Source organism: Theobroma cacao, chromosome 9, assembly GCF_053813885.1.
Source record: "Theobroma cacao isolate CCN51 chromosome 9, ASM5381388v1, whole genome shotgun sequence".
In the NCBI taxonomy this organism is placed as follows: domain Eukaryota; kingdom Viridiplantae; phylum Streptophyta; class Magnoliopsida; order Malvales; family Malvaceae; genus Theobroma; species Theobroma cacao.
The window spans coordinates 40576421-40593838 of record NC_142647.1 but is presented as its reverse complement, the minus strand read 5'-3'; the positions used below and the strand labels follow the sequence as shown (position 1 = coordinate 40593838).

Genomic DNA, 17418 nt, shown 5'->3' with positions numbered 1-17418 from the left:
ATTCCCTCTGACTGCTTCAAGCTTCATTTACAAAAGTCTATGAGGAGCCAGTGGGATGTCACATCCATTCCTCATTAAATAATAAAATGTTGAGAGCAGATAAGTTAAATTATTAGGTCGATTGAAGGTTGGAAGTTTCGTATTTCACCATTTTAAAATTCTCTTGGATGTTGGAGATATTACTATATAAACTGCAACCTCTCCATTGTACTTCGCCAAATAGAAATAGAAATAGTCCTTGATTTGTATCGCATACAAGTGCATAGTTGTGGGAGTTTTAGTGCCTAGTTCAGCCCAAAATGGCCAAAATTTGGCCACACCTGGCCTATGCCTGGGCATTGTGGTTGCTGATCAACAACGCAGCTGCCGATGATGAGCCTTACAATGCACCACCGCCCTACTACCAGGAGAAACCACCTCCTTATTATTATAAGTCGCCGAATCTTCCTCCGTACATGTACATGTCACCTCCACCTCCTCCATATAAGTATAAGTCACCACCTCCTCCTCCATATGTTTACAAATCGCCTCCTCCACCTCCATATGTATACAAGTCACCACCACCACCTCCATATAAGTATGAGTCACCACCACCTCCTCCATATAAGTATGAGTCACCACCACCTCCTCCATATAAGTATGAGTCACCTCCACCTCCTCCATATAAGTATGAGTCACCACCACCTCCTCCATATAAGTATGAGTCACCTCCACCTCCTCCATATAAGTATGAGTCGCCACCACCACCTCCATATGTGTACAAGTCACCACCACCACCTCCATACATTTATAAGTCACCTCCACCTCCTCCATATGTATACGAATCACCTCCACCTCCTCCATACATTTATAAATCACCACCACCTCCTCCATATGTTTACAAGTCACCTCCACCTCCTCCATATGAGTACAAGTCACCACCTCCATACATTTATAAGTCACCTCCACCTCCTCCATACATTTATAAATCACCACCACCTCCTCCATACGTGTACAAGTCACCCCCACCTCCTCCATATGAGTACAAGTCACCACCACCACCTCCATACATTTATAAGTCACCACCACCTCCTCCATACATTTATAAATCACCACCTCCTCCTCCATACGTGTACAAATCACCACCACCTCCACCATACGAGTATAACTCACCTCCTCCTCTTCCATACATTTACAAGTCACCTCCACCTCCACCATACATGTACAAGTCACCACCACCACCTCCATACGTGTACACGTCACCTCCACCTCCACCATACATTTACAAGTCACCACCACCACCATATTACAAGTAACCTTCAGTCTCTCTCTTCGTCAAAAGATCACCATCTCCTATCTCCTTCACCTCCACTGCCATAGCTATCACCTTGCCCTTAAATTTTCAAGTCTCCTATCTCACCATCTCTATTCCCTCCAACTCCATAGTACTATAAAATCTCCACTACCTTCTTTTCCATATCCTCCCCCTCCTTTTAAGTATAGATCACCACCTTACTAAGTCAATCGTTACTTCTTCTCGACTGAAGGAAGCTTACTTATTTAATAATAAAGAAGCATTTTCTTTATATGGCTTGCAGTTGCATTATTATTTCCTTTATCTCTAAGGGGATTTATCTACTTGTTGTTGAAGTAATAAGAGAAAGGATTATTGCTACAAGAAGTCATCAGATGGTTTCTTGGATGCTTGTGATTACTCCGACTCATACCCTCATCGAGGGTAAAGGATTTGCTATATTCTCAAAAATCTTTAATTTGTTTTTATGATTTAAATGTTGTTTTCTTGCGTCTGTTTGTGGTTATATGTGCTTATAAAGGTTCAAAATAATGTAGTTTGAAGTTTCAATTACCATAAGGAATTCTCTTTATCTCTTAAATTTCTCTCTTGGCTCAAGCAATGGCTACGATTTCTCATCTTTTTCACTTAAAAATTTAATATGAGTTGAGTTGAATTAAACTCCCAAGTATTATAACATCAACATGCAAATTGCAAAAACAAGTTGGTTTATTAAATCAAAAAAAATTAATTAGGTGAAAAAAAACAAGGTGCCTATGCTTTTATATTTACTGACAGACAAACCAGATATGTTTGGGATCCAATAGAAACTTGACTTAATTTCAGAAATATTCAAGCTTTCATGGGATTGCAATCAATTTCGGAAAAGATCTCAACCCATTAACCTGAACGATTGGTCTTATCCAATACGTATATATGCTTGCTTGGCAACAGTAAATAAAAATAAAATGAAGACTAGGATGAACTATGATGTGAATAAGAACATTTTAATATATGGTTCAAATTTTGCTGAAGAGAGTTAAGATTTATCTTTTTTTTTTCTTTATTTTGGTTTTCAAATCCAATTTAGGCAAAATGATGCCTAGAATTAAGAAAAATAAAAAAAGGGAATATTGGAATTAAAGTTAAGAACAATATGTTAAATTTTTTTTTTTTTGAATGGCAAGGAATTTATTAGCATATGAGTCTCACAAGAAAAATGCATACTCACAAATGGTACAAGGAAAAGTGAGCATAGCAGATCAGGCTGCAACCAACATGAACGCATCAACCACAAAGATCCATTAGCCAAAAAATAAAGCAGGTTCCTAACAAAAAAGACATAATAGAAGGCAAACTAGAAAAAAAACTCAAAAAGCACACAAATAAAAAAAGTCCATAAGCAGTAGCGACAAAGCATAAGATAAATTGAATCAGCCAAAGACCTCAATAAGATCATCCAATCATTCAACTCCATCCTTGGCCAAACAATCAACAAGTTGATTCATTGATCTTGGAGTGTGAACCACTTTCCACTTAAGGAACTTGCATTTCAGATTATTAATCAAGCACGAGACACTTCTTGTTCTCCATTGAGCAAAAGGGGGATTGTTAATCCACTTAACAACATTAGAGGAATCCGATTCCACAATAAGTTCATGAGTTCCAGCCCAAGAACAAGCAACAAAAAAAAAAAAAAGAAGGCTTCCTTGATAGTATGGATTTCAGTAAAATTAGAATCTGCAAAGCCAACAAATTTAGAAAAAAGAATCTTGATATTGCCATCACTATCTTTCAAAGCACCACCAATACCTGCTTCCCTCGGACAACCCCTAGTGGCTCCATTAACATTAAATTTCATGCATCCACAAGGAGGTTTAACCCACTTAATCATAGGTTTAACTTTTTTCAACAACAATGGAGCTATAGCAAGTGATGGCTCTCTTACAATATCTAAAACAGTAAAGTTATCCTTAAACCACTTGGCACTAACAACCAATTCTTAACTTGATAAAATCAAGATTTTGATTAACGTAAAAAGGTTTACCTTTGAAAATGAGATCGTTCCTAGAGAGCCAAATTGTCCAAATGATGTAAAAGAAAGCCATGCGCCAAATAGGACAACTCCTACTTTTGTTAATGACACCATTCCAAGCATGAGTGAAAGCCCCTATATTATTCAGAATAACCAACTTACGGCCCCAAGCATCGATCCAGAAATTCCATATTCGCCAAGAGTCATAACAACTCAAAAAAAGATGATCAACCGTCTCAATTTCTTTATTGCATATGGCGCACATTGAAGCATTATTATTGATGATTCCCCTCATGGCAAGTTCTCCTCTAATGGTAATTCTTCCTTTGAGAGCTTACCAACAAAGAACCTCCACTTTGGGAGGTGTTAGATTTGGCCAAATTAATTTTCATAAATACTGTTTGGCATTAACACTACCAACAGTAAGTTCACAAAAAGATTTGGTGGAATAAATATCATTCAGGCAATCTTTCCATATAATTTTATCATACATCTCTTAATCAAGAAAAAAATTATTCAAAAGTTCCATAATAAGTTTCCATTGCTCTTGTTCCCAATTAAAAAGATTTCTTCCCAAAGAAATATTCCAATGCCAAATATCATCATACCAATAACCATAATCAAGCATAACACCACTTTTAAGTAATGAAAGAGCAAAAATATGAGAAAAGGCAACTTTAAGGGAAAAATCCCTAATCCAAACATCATGTCATAATTTAATACAGTTTACCTTTTCCAAGTAGCAATCCAAAACCAGTTTTGATTAAATCTAACATTGACTATTATCCACTAAGGGGCTAACAATCTTTCTGTAAATAGGTAACAATTTCCTTAAAGAAGTGCAAGAAGGAATAAAAGAGTTTAGGTCCATACCATTATTTTCAGCAATGATGCATCTCCAAAATAGAGTCTCTTTCTTCACCAAAACACCAAATCCATTTATTAAGAAGAGATCAATTCTTGACATGAAAGTCCAAAATCCCCAATGCCTCATTTTCCTTAAAAGCACAAATAAAAGACCGGTCCACATAACGAACTTTCCGAGATGAACAATCGCCATGCATCTTCACGAGTAACTTATTGTTGCTACTCATTTTGTAGTTTCTATAGTTCACATATATAACTTGCCATTTGGTAGAATGATCTCTATCCATTTGTTAACAATATTTTAGAACAAAAGTAATTTTCATCTAAGAGAGAAGGGTTTTGGTGTAGCGATGGCTTAGTAAACATAGCATAATAGTCTAATATTATATGCCCTTAAAATGCAAAAAGCTAAATTCTGCTATAAACTTACTCGTTTGGATATGTCGTAACGCGCGGGTTTGAGAACCCGACTGCTAGACGTAGCAAAAATAAAACGAGTTAAGAGTCACCACCAATCATTTTTTCTAAATGCGATTGGTTATCTATTAACTTGGTTCTAATCTACGAAATCCTAAATTAAGTTTAGATCCATCGAAAGAATGAGAACTGATCTATGAATTTTTTAGAGATAGGTTCGAGAGTGTGGTTACACACGGAGAAGGGTTAGCACCTCTGTGGAGCCCGTTCCACAAACAACACCATTTAATCTTAAGTTATCCTGTTGTAGCCTACCCTTGATTTTATTCCTATATTTCCTTAATCCTTATTTATCAATTAATTCTTTATTAAATCAGCTAATTGAGTCTTTTGTTCAGTTTCACGGATGCATCTGATGTAGTTGTAAAATGATGTTATGATTTGTTCAATTTTAAATAATGGGGTCAACAATCTTCAATTGAAAAATTATTCGTAGACCATCTCAATGGTTTGGTGAAGTCTCGAAGTTTTCCTCACCTATGGATATCCTCTATCCCAAAATTGGTCAATTTAGTCCATGTATTGTGAGATTTTGTGCAATCGAGTCCCTCCTCCTAATGCAGTCCAAATTGACCGTTAATGGTGCTAACGTGGCATTGACATGTCATATTATGCTGATATGGCAATGACAATTGGTCATTGCATTTAGAGTTTAGAGTTTTGGGTCAAACTAAACCCTAATTTACAAAATAAAGGTTTGGGGTCTGTGGGTCTTGGGTCTGTATATCAATTGGTCAGACAATGCTCTATTTTTATTTATGATATAGAAATCTTAATTTGCTGCTATGGTTGAGTTTGTTGGAGTAAGGATTTCTTTTGTTGTGGTTTTGTCTATATTGTGTATATCTAGGTAGCTTTCTTTTGTAAGGGGTGGATAGTTTACAATGGTTACACTTTTACTTGATACTTGTTCTAATAGAGGTTACAAGCCTATTGAAAGGATTGAGTGATGTACATTATGTTTTTTGGGTATCTTAATGGCTATTGTCAAAAACAAGGTCCTTTTGTTAATCTGGAGTTTTTTTATTGGATATACTTGTATTACTCTAGTGAAATGAGAATATTTTCCAGCGAAATGAGAAAATTCATTAGCCTTTCAAAAAAGAATATTGTAACTAGTTTGTACATTTTTTGTATAAATGGAAAGTCAATAGTTTTAATTACTAAAAAATAACCTCTAATGTGTAAAAGAACATTTTTGGTATCAACGTAATGCTAAGCAAAAACTAGCAAAGGTACTCAATTTAGTCTTTATAATATATGATAGATTTTTATTCAATTTAATCCTTGTACTCTACAAACTTGTTCTTTTTAGTCCACGTAATTTACATTTTTGTTCAATTTAACTTCTATAACATGGTATAAAAAAACTGACGAGGAAAAAATTTTCAAAAAAAAATTTCAAGCATGTCACATCAGCATAGTTTGACATGTCAACGCAAGGTGCACAAACAACCATAAGCACCATTACCGATCTATTTGGACGATATTAAGGGGAGGGACTCAATTGCATAAAATCTCAAAATACAAGAATTAAATTAACCAATTTTAAGATAGAGAGACTAAATTGATGAAAACATCAAGGATCTATGGAGTACTTGACTCTATTTTAGGCCATTTAAACTCCTTTTATATTCTTAAAGTGAAAAAACTTAAATCTATAACTATCAAGAAAAGTGCACCAAAGATTTTAGGTTTTGAGATCTCATGGTTTAAGTTTTATTCGATTTTGATAATGTAAGTATTAATATTCATGTTATTGTTCTCCGTAGTGTAATTTTGACACTTTCTCTAATTGTTTATCCTTATTTATTTTGGATTAGTATGCCAATTAGTTTTACCGTATTAATTTTCACGTTCTTTTTCTCTACAGTCTTTCACAAGTTAATTTCTTTTATTTCTTTTTTTTAAAAATTAAAATTATCTTTAATAGTATTAAGATCTTTTATTTAAATGTCTCAAAGCTGAATATTGGTAGTTCTTGTGGTTTAAACTTTGTTGGATACAGATCTTGGTTGCTCGTTTAATTGATTACTCTTTTTGTTTTATTGAAAAGCTTTGTAGATTATTTCACTATCATTGTTTATTCGTGGAAAGTAATTTCAATTGCTGATTGCAATTGTTGTGACTTAACCATGTTAGCTCCTAACTCTACCCGAATAGTACTATGTTAGCTTCACGAAATGATTATTTTGAAAAATTACCATTTCGAGAAAGAGTGAAATAATTATTACTGATTTTTCTTTTGAAAAGATTATTCCGTTCAAATTAGAATAACATAAAAAAGTGATTAAACAAAAATACCTTTAACTAATTTTAAAAATTACAAGCATATATAAGACCTTCCATAGCCAGATTCGATCGCCAGAGCATTGGTTCGGCGTTCTAACGATCAAATCCAATCGTGGGAAATGTCAATTTGGCACTTTAATTACCAAATCCAACCACAAGGAATAAGAGATCCGCACTCCATTGTGGTAGCACATCTTCTTTCACTGAAAAAAAAAATCAAAATGAAATTAAAATAAAATATTTTAAGCTTTAATCATGAATTATAAAAAAATAATATTTCAAATTAAAGAATGAAATTAAAACTTTAATTATAAATTTTTTATATTTGAATATTTTAAATATAAAAATAATAACATAAAATAAAATAATCATGTTAAAGGTTTAATTATAAATTATTAATATTTTTAAAAAACTAAATTAAATTAAATTCTTCATATTAAAATTTTAATTAAAAATTTATTAATATTTTTAATAATTATCAAAAAAATAAATATTTTAAATTGAAAATCATAAATTATAATGGAGTGTATTTTTATCTTTTCATCACATATTTCTTTATTATTTCAAAGTTATTTTTTATCAATCAAATATTAGAATAATGTCATAGTGACAATTTCATTACATAAATCAAACTATTTAATAATTATTCATATTTTATTCAATTCTCACAAAATAGTTATTTTATTTGTTTTTTATTCCATTTTGAGAGTCAAACGTGCCTGTAGATGTACTACTTGTATCGATTCATGATTAATTTTGTAATCCATCGGTAATGGATATGAAATATGAACTCTATTGGCCAAAAATTTCATTGAAATTAAGTGATTATTTTGTAGTAATCGATTGTCTATGTTTCTTTTCTTCTTCAACTGAGTCATGTTTACTTGCATATGAGTTCTATTTACCTACTCATAAGTAATTAATATTTACATTGAAAAAAATTAAAAACATAAGGTGGAAATATGATCAAACTTAAAAAAAAAATAAAATAAAAGAAAGAGTTAAAGAGGACAACCAATAGAGTTAAAGAGGACATGTAAGATCCAATTTCGAGATCTTAAATTGAATAACAAAATAAAATACACGTGAAATTTTCGGGAATGGAGACGCTACCTTCCATTGTGAGGCAATAGCCCAATAATGGGCCTCCATCAATAGAAATAAACAAATGAATAACAAAACACAGAAGAAATGCTGGCTTATATCGTTGAACAAGTTACTAAGGTTAAGTTGGATATCGAAGTTCTGCAAGACTGTTTGAAGTGACGGTCCATAAAGAATTTGATGGAGATTTCCATTATAATGGAAAATGTAATTACATTCTACTTCAAAGCCGTTACATACTCGTAATAATATAATATACTAACAAAAAAATTGTTTCTTTAGCTTAGGCCTTTGAACTTTTTCTCTGAAGCTGCATCGGCCATCTCATGTTGGAGTCGACCATTTGAGAAAATGTGAATATTATTTCACCTAGGCCTAGTGTTTCTTTTTTCCCTATTCATTCCAGAAATAACCTCTCTAAACCCTTTTATCTGCTCCGCCCTTTCTAGCCTTAAATTAATACAACTTAAAATCTTCTTCGATAAAAATCCTAAGCCTGTACATCTTGTTCTCCCTTTTAAATGCAACAATAGAGGAATCTAGGTCATTTGCAGCCTCCGGAGGCACAGGCCCAAAATGAAAAGGTCCACGAATCACAAAAATGGAAGGTTTATACACTAGCTGGGCCATCGTCCACAAATATCTTGGTTCAGTATTCATCACATATGTCAAAGTCTTCGACTTGAATACACGACATGCCGGCTGACCTTTTTTAGCACTATTTAAGCTCGCCTCTTCTCTTGAAAGACATCTAATCCAAAACCCTACTCCCACCCCTCCTCTTCTCTTTCTTTGCTGAGTGTTTTTTGTCTCCCTCAGCCATGTCTTCTTCATCTGATTCCTTTTCCTCACTGACACTAAATATAGGCATAGTCGGTTTTGGCACATTTGGGCAGTTCCTGGCAAAGACAATGATCCAACAAGGCCATACCATAAGTGCAACTTCTCGGACAGATTATTCCCAGCTCTGTCATCAATTGGGTATTTCCTTCTTCAGGTAGCTTTGATTCGAACATGAATTTAATGAAATTAACGGAAATTTTATGCAAATCCGACACATTTATTTTTGTTCAATCCTTTGTTTCTGCGTTGTTAGGGATGTAGCTGCATTCGTTGAAGCAGATAACGATGTCATATTGATAAGCACATCCATCCTATCTCTATCAAAGATGCTCAAGTCAATCCCATTCCGTTGCCTTAAACGCCGGACACTCTTCGTCGACGTGCTTTCCGTCAAAGAACACCCAAGGGACGTTCTTTTGCAAGTATGATGTTATGCTTTTTCCGTCACCAATGATAGATCATATTTCTGTTTCCAGGTTGAGGATGAAGGTGCTTTTGTTCAGGTTTTGCCAGAGGAAATGGACTTGCTTTGCACTCATCCCATGTTTGGACCCGAAAGTGGCAAAAGTGGGTGGGAAGATCTTGTTTTAATGTATGACAAAGTTCGGGTGAGGGATGAAGCTACGTGTTCCAGCTTCCTACGCATCTTTGAACGTCAGGTAAGCCAATGCGTATTTGATTTGTCTTTTCTTTCGGCAGAATGGAGAAAACATAATTTTAACAATACACTGATTTGATAGTCCACGTTATTATATGTTGGGATAGGGTTGCAGAATGATGCAAATGTCCTGTGAAGAACATGACAGACTGGCTGCTAGGAGTCAATTTCTTACTCATGCTATCGGCAGGTATCAAGTGAACCTCACCCAATTTCAACCTTATTTCCTTTCAACAACTATAAAACTAAAATTATGCTTTCTACTTTGCTAGGATTTTGTCAGAAACCGGAATTGAATCTACGTCAATTAACACCAAAAGCTTCGAAACACTAGTTAAATTGGTCAGTTCAATCAGCCGACTTAGTCTAATGCATTTTTCTCTTCTCCAATTTGCTCCAAGCTTCTCAGAAAGGGTAGGAGCATTGGAAACATTCAAAGTTTAGGGATGTAATAATATGAGATTAATTGCAGAAAGAGAGCACCACCAATGATAGTTTCGATCTGTTCAGCGGATTATTCATCCATAACAGATTTGCCAAACAAGAGGTATGCAGCTCTTACCTGTGTTCTACAAATGAATTTTGCACTTTTTAAAATTGATATACTTTCTACTAGCAAGTTTACAAAATAAAAACATTAACTTTTATCACCGATGATGCAGTTGATGAATCTAGAGCATGCTTTTCAAATGGTCAAGAAGAAGCTGCTACAGACGGCGAACGAAGAGCAAATTCCCAACAAGTCTAACCATCAAATGGACTCTTGCTAACAAAAATGTTCCATTAATTGTTGACTCAGACCTTTTTTTCACCCTTTTCAAAATTTTAAGAATAATCTTTAAAAACATTGGTACGGTCATTACAAGGCAAGCAAGCTGCAGGCTACTTCCTGTTTGAGAATAGCAAACAGTAAGGACATTATATAATTAAACAAAGATTTCCTCAGATGTTAGGTGACTCCTGTTAATTTCATAAATCTGTTTTTGTTTTTTTTCCTTTTTGTTACGAGGAGCATACTTTACCAATCTCCCCCTACGCCTCCCCCCACAGCTTGAGCTAAGCCCGAAATGAATAGCATGAAATTAGAAACCACAAATTTTTAAACTCTGAGCTTAATACGGTCAGCACAATCAGCATATCAAGCTAGAGGTTATAAAATCAATCATGGCAAATATTTTATAACACAATGAGAAATATAAAAAAATGAAAGGAACTGTCGACTCTTGAGGGATTCTTGCAAAATGCCAACCAATATTTGAGTCCGAAGTCTAAATTTTCCAAAATTTTGGTACTGAATGTATGTTATATTTAATGCGCAGATGATACAGATATAGTTGACTAAAATGTCAAGAGCCTTCCTGCGTTGCTAGCAACAGATAGGCTCTCATGGTGGATCTAAGGACATGGTGAAGATTCGTAACTGCAAACTATAGCAGTGTCTTTACAAGACACGCTAATTTCCCTGATGCCAAACTCTACAAAACCGAATAGATTACAGAAGAGCCCTTAAGTCAACATAACTTGTTTTGAAGAAAAGGTTTCAAATCAAGGGTGCAGCCATTCATTCTGTTATTAGATAATTTGAAGCTGTATTGAATCAATGTACTCGCAATGCATTTGCGGCTACTGCTCGAATGCCATCCTTGCATTCTCCATTAATTGGTAAGAATTAATGTTGAAGGACTTTTACTGTGGTACCGTGGTTGAAAGGGGTGTAAAAAACATAAAATATAAATTAAAATGACAACATAAAATACAAAATCACCTCACTGATTCTTTAATTCATCAATATTGGCCTCTTCTGCAGTGTTGCATTCCAATGCAGCAGGATTAGGCGAATCTGGAGTCTGGTAAGAAGGTGGTTTATTCTTCCGAGTTTGCAGTCCCGAAAAGCGAGCAAGATCGACCCATTGCTGTTGCATTCAAGTAAGCAACAAAACTAAATTAACATTCTAGACCTGCAAGACTGTTGCTAGGGGATGCTCTTACTGGTGGTACCGATGGTGACATGGAACCAGACTAAATGGTATCTCAGCGTGCATTAATCAAATTTATGAAGCAGGTAACAGTTAATGTAGAAATTAAATAAAATGAAACTTATCACTGTCAAAGGTAAACCATGCAGCTGCTGTTCAAATTAAATAGCGTAACTCCGGCAGCATAATTTAATGTAGTAGTATGAGATTATATAGTTTCCAATGATCTGGTCCTCAGAATTATGATACTGTTGCTACAACATGACATGACCTAAGGGATCTAAATACAATTAGACATTGCGATTAAGAATCAGAGATAAATGAAACTACCAAATGAAGATAATTCTAACCTGCGTTCCCCAGTAGGAGTTGACAGTCCGAACAACAAAAGAAAGCATATTCACAAGTAATGTTTGAGAAGAAAATTCATCAGAAATGCGATGCTCCACAATTCCAGCGATGATCTGCATTTAGTTCATTTTAATTTTATACCAACCAGATACCAGACAAAACTAAAAGTACAAATATGCATCAGTCCAAATGAGCGAGGAGAGTGTTAGTCCAGGTCTAAACCAGGTGAGTGTCAGAGTTTACCAGCAAAGTATTTAAAACTGTAACCTCAATCTAACACAACTTTCTCTTGATCATTTGATTCAAGAAAATCATAATGAAAAGCAAATATTCTTTTGCATACAGCAGATACATTCCCATACCTTACATATTCACTGGATGGAGGAAGGAATACATCTTACAATTAAATTATCATGAACACATGCCAAAAACTATGTTGCTCAGACTTGGGTGTGAATGTTGGACAACAGCATGTGTCTGACACAAGTAAATTAAATTTTCTTAAATTTTTCCTTATATTTGGACAGCCAAGCCCCCATTTCAATGACCACTTTAATGTGTTAGCATTAGATATGTATCTGACACAACAGTGGTACTTTAGGAAAATGAAAAGTCGGAGCAACATAGACCAAAAAGTTTTTTCATAATAAAGCAAAGAAAGTTCTTGGCATCGCCAAACTTATTTGACAAGCATTCTTCTTACCTGATAACGAAGATTTGCAGATGTACCTAGAAAGCATCCATAAACAGCAGCTGTTTTGAGTATCGGTGATCTTCTAATTTGTTGCTCAGAAACCAATTTTGGATTGAGGACTTTGCGTATTGCATATAAAATATTTGAGGCAGCCACAGTCCCAATGCTAGAAATAAATCCAACACTAGCCAGTTTCAGACCACCAACAAGCACAGATGCTAATCTGTGACTGAGATTCCAGTCCTTCCCTGCAAGATTCTTCTGAAATGCGTTATCAGGTATTGAACCAAGGAGACCTTTTAATGCATCCATGTTGTCAGCTCCATCAGCATATGAGAGGAATGAGATAGTTGGGGCAGGCAGCCATACAGTAAAAAAATCAACAACTGATCCCCGGACTGTATCTGTAATTACATAGTCAAGCTCTTCAAAGAAATTTTCTTTACGCCTCTCATACTGTGCCAAGAGAGTAGTTGTTATCGATATAGCTTCTTCTATAGCTAATCTATGCAAGAATTTGGGATCTGCTAACAATCTTTCTCTGAAACCCTGTATCAAAATGATCCATTGCCAGTTGAGCACTTTTCGATGTGGACAATCTTGTAAGTGATTTGTTTATTCTATACACATCACAAACAGACACTAGTTTGGTTCTCATAAGAGGTACCACTACTAACAAACCAGTACCTGTTAACAACAATTATTATAAATAAATTTCACTTTCTATTAGATTTGGACAATCTTGTAAGTGATTTGTTTATTCTATACACGTCACAAACAGACACTAGTTTGGTTCTCATAAGAGGTACCACTACTAACAAACCAGTACCTGTTAACAACAATTATTATAAATAAATTTCACTTCTAGAAAGTGAATATACCTGGAAGCGATGGGTGAGCTCCGAAATAAGAGGATATTGCTCCAGATCAAAAAAGTTCTGCAGGACCTCGGGAGATACCAAACCAAGGTCAAGTCCTTTTTGAAGGTCCTGTTACATATTTCACAAATAATCTTCATAAGAAGAGAAGAGTGATGCCCTCAGAAATTAGATAAATAATAACTTCATAATAATGAAAATAATAAGGGGAAGAGAAGCAAGAAAAGGAAGATAAATAGCTTGCTAACCAACAAAGATATCATGTTCAACAAACTCATGCAAATCAAAACCTTAATACAATATTAAGGAATCTTCAGTTAAAAACTTACATCAAAGAACTTATCCCCCTTCACCCTAAACATACTGTAATTCACGGAATATCCAATAGCAATCAAGAAAGAACTAAATAACATGGGAACAGTGGTTCTTAGATTTTCATCTGTTGCCTCACAGGAGTATTACAGGATCCATAGTTAAGTGTGAAAACATCTAGGGAACAAACTAATAAACAACATTTTTTTTTACTTGTTAGCTTAGTCACCTTAGACTTATAATCAAGGAAACCGATTTTGTGGTTTTGAAATTCAAAAAATAATGAAATAAGCAAAGTTTCAGCAAGCTCAATCTATAAATGACTTGTTCAATCTTTGCAATTGCCATTGCTTCTCTTTTCAGTACAATACAAGTAAATCAGTCACATTATCTTTTTGTTTTTACCATCCTGGTGCATATGTTATTGTAGCCACATGAAATTTTACAAAATGGTAACTATGTTTCAAAAACATTCTCAAGTAACTTGTAAAAAATACAAAGGAACTTTCAAACTCTATTACTACAGTTACAAGGGAACTGCAAACCATACTGATTTTCCACCTAAAACAACAGGACAAGCATATTCCTTTTCCTTAAAAATATCAAAAAAAGTATCATCTAAACTTTATAGCTTTATAAACTTTATGCCACATATTGAAATTTATGAAGTCAATTGTGTATGTGCATGAGTGTCTGTGTGTGTCTATTCGGCACAAAGTTTGAAAACATCAAGCTTTGCATTTATACAACTGTTAAAAAACATATAGAGTTTTAAAAAAAAAAAAGAAGTTGTTCGAAACCATATGTAACTGTTGAGTGTTGATATTAATCAAGCTTAGCACAAATCATTTCTTAAAATATACAGAAGAGAAAAAAAAGAAAAACCTTAAATCAGGCAAGCAATGCATCCAAAAAGAGCATAAATACCAATCAAATCAAGGACGTAAAATATACACTTCCATGAAGACTGCAGCAAAGCTAACCTGGGGTAGGGCATCTCGCTGCCTGCCAGCTGCATTCATAACTCGAGCAATTTCAGCACGATCAAAACAATTTCTACTGCATGGTCTGGCTGCAGAATACCACAAAAAATCAGCAACAGGGACGTCTCCCTCTCTTCTTATGTACTGCCTTTCAGGATCAAGGAGTAAAACTACTTGGTTCTTCTTCTGAATCTTCATTGAAATTCTGGCAGGCACCCCTGTCCCTCTGGAACCAAATTGGACATGGTTTGCACCTGTTACCACTACTAACAAACCAGTACCTCCTTCATCTGCAACTTCGTTTAGAATAATTTGGGTCATGTTATATTCCTCTACCACTCTTGCTTGTGCAGATAAAAATGAACTTGGACCAAATGGAATTGACTGAGTTGGGAAATGATTATCCATTGATGATCTGCGTGAAATAGAACTAAAGCCTGAGATGAACCCAGAACCAGCTGGAGGAGCATATACTTTACGCTCAGCCTTGGAGAGGCCACGAATACCTTCAGCTTGCACAGTCCTTAGGATCTATAACAAAATAATTAGAATACTCCATATTCACTATATGGCCTTGTGCACAAACTAAAATGATAGAATGAGAACATAAAAATGAAACAAAACGAAAACAGAAGAACAAGATTTTAGTCATTTTTCTTTTCTTTTTTTTTTTTTTTTCCATATGAGACCACAATTATCTTGGGTTACACTACGGGAGAATGGAGTTAACCCTCCCCATCCCCAAGATTTAAACTTGAAACCTCAAGTAGTATACTCAGATTCAAAAAATGTGTCTTTTGAACATGATAGCAACTAATAGGACCTGTTACAACAAACTGACAAGACATGCTTGCCGTTAGACCCAAAAAAGAAAGTTGAAGTTGTAGTAATCAGCACTTTTCAACAAACCAAGAAGGTTACAAAGCAACGAGTTAAACACAGAAAGGATGAAGCCATAGTTGATGCAAAGAGGATGAGCAGTGCAACATTCCCAGTAACTATGTGAGAGCATAAGAGTACCTTTAATGGAGTTCCACAAGCAACAAGGCGAAATTCGTTATCGCGACAATAATTTAAAAGAGGCTCATACTCCTGCCACCTTTGAGCTGGCCAATGTGAAACATAAGATTTCAATTCTTCTCCATCTATCCTGTCGACAACATCACTCTCAGAATTATAAGCATTCTCAAAACTTTAAAACACAGATATTCCAATCTCTCCACAGATACACATTGCTTCTATTTTAAACAATATATACACCAATCGTCAATAATACATGTATAGGATCAAACTTTTAGAAATTACAAATTATTTAATTAGAAACAGAAATTATAGCAATAGAAAGGAACCTTTTATCCATGAACTGATTGAGTTGTTTTTGTAAATCGGAAGGAAAAGCTTCGATGGCCAAAGCCAACGGCCTCTCGCTTTCGACACACCGTTTTTTTAAATTCTTAATAATCTCAAGCTCCAAGTCTTTATCATCTCTAATCGGAACTTGCTCAGCTTCCCCTAAATAAACAATCCTCGCGCTCATCAACTTCTCCCACACTTTCGTCTTATCTTTCCCCACCGCCAACGGCTCCCCTATAGCCGTCGCGTCGTATATCCTCGCCGAGACTACCTCCTCCTCTTGCACCACCTTAGGAGGAGGCAGAGTCGACGGCGGGGAAGGTGACGTCATTTCCTCGGCCATTGAATGCAAATACGGTGATTGTTGGAGGCAAGAGCCGGCGGCGGCGAGGAAGGGAGTGAGTAAAACGGCTCGCCGAGCGAGGGAATATTCGGCGGAGGAGGAGCGACGGCGAGCATCCTCGCGGTTGTATTGTGCGTTGAGGGATAAAGTGACGTGGCGAGTTAAGGAAGGGAGACGACGTCGTGTAGGAAGGTAAGGTGCAGCTACAGGATTAGAATTAGAGGTGGTGATGTAAGTGTGGGGCTTCATTCTTTTGGGGAGAAGAAGAGAGTTTTGATCCATTGGTCCTTACTACATGGCTGGCCTGGCCAGGGAGCGAATCAGGCATCTGTATTTTGTGCCTTTATTAATTGAAGATTGAGATGACACTTGGTTGAGTCAGATAATTTGGAGATTGAAATGACTGTTTTTGGCATTTTGTGACTTTGAGTACAACAACTTCCCAACAAGATATGGTTATGTGAATGCCAGATAGGCTTGTGTTTCATGTGGTTTGAGCTTATGGACTTTTTTTTTTATTTTTTTTCTCAAAGGAAAATATATATATACACGTGGTTTTTACTGTTGGCAGAAAAATACTACTCCTATTTCACATTATCAATTTTTTTTTAATTCTCGAGTATTAATTGGACGAGCTAAATATTCAATTCAAAACATACATATTTATAATTAGATCGAGCCCTATGGTGTGTCAATGTTATTGGATCTCTTTCTATCGAGGACAACTCTTAGAACGTGTACAGTTAGGGTGAATGAAATAGTCATCTTCATATTCCTTTTACTAATTTAACACTCTATATCAATGGAAATTAAAAGATTAAAAAAATATATTAGTTATAAAATTAAAAAATTATAAAAGCAATTAATTCATAAATTAATTATAACTCACCAATAAAAATCATTCATATATTAGTTATTAATTATTAACATTTCAAATTTAAAAAATTAAATTAAATTTTTAATAATTTACTATTTTCAA

At 35.0% G+C, this 17418-nt stretch overlaps 3 protein-coding genes across 3 annotated transcripts; 2 read left to right on the top strand and 1 right to left on the bottom strand.

Moving 5' to 3' along the window:
• The first annotated feature begins 205 nt into the window (after window positions 1-205).
• On the top strand, window positions 206-1852 carry LOC18589811 (uncharacterized). The gene has a single exon (XM_018126712.2). It carries the CDS (start codon window positions 300-302, stop codon window positions 1293-1295), a length of 996 nt encoding a protein of 331 aa, XP_017982201.2. The 5' UTR covers window positions 206-299; the 3' UTR covers window positions 1296-1852.
• A 6820-nt stretch (window positions 1853-8672) lies between these two features.
• LOC18589809 (arogenate dehydrogenase 1, chloroplastic-like) lies at window positions 8673-10496 on the top strand. Its single transcript, XM_018127654.2, has 7 exons — window positions 8673-9045; window positions 9145-9313; window positions 9395-9550; window positions 9657-9739; window positions 9822-9891; window positions 10022-10096; window positions 10212-10496. The coding sequence occupies exons 1-7, from the start codon at window positions 8870-8872 to the stop codon at window positions 10317-10319; spliced, it is 837 nt and encodes a 278-aa protein (XP_017983143.2). The 5' UTR covers window positions 8673-8869; the 3' UTR covers window positions 10320-10496.
• A 326-nt stretch (window positions 10497-10822) lies between these two features.
• Window positions 10823-16779, bottom strand: LOC18589808 (protein RETICULATA-RELATED 6, chloroplastic-like). The gene is made up of 8 exons (XM_018127652.2): window positions 16093-16779; window positions 15764-15893; window positions 14744-15274; window positions 13452-13559; window positions 12580-13119; window positions 11876-11989; window positions 11315-11462; window positions 10823-11024 (listed from the first exon to the last, which is right to left on the bottom strand). Exons 1-7 carry the CDS (start codon window positions 16719-16721, stop codon window positions 11316-11318), a joined length of 2199 nt encoding a protein of 732 aa, XP_017983141.2. The 5' UTR covers window positions 16722-16779; the 3' UTR covers window positions 10823-11024; window position 11315.
• Window positions 16780-17418: the final 639 nt, after the last annotated feature.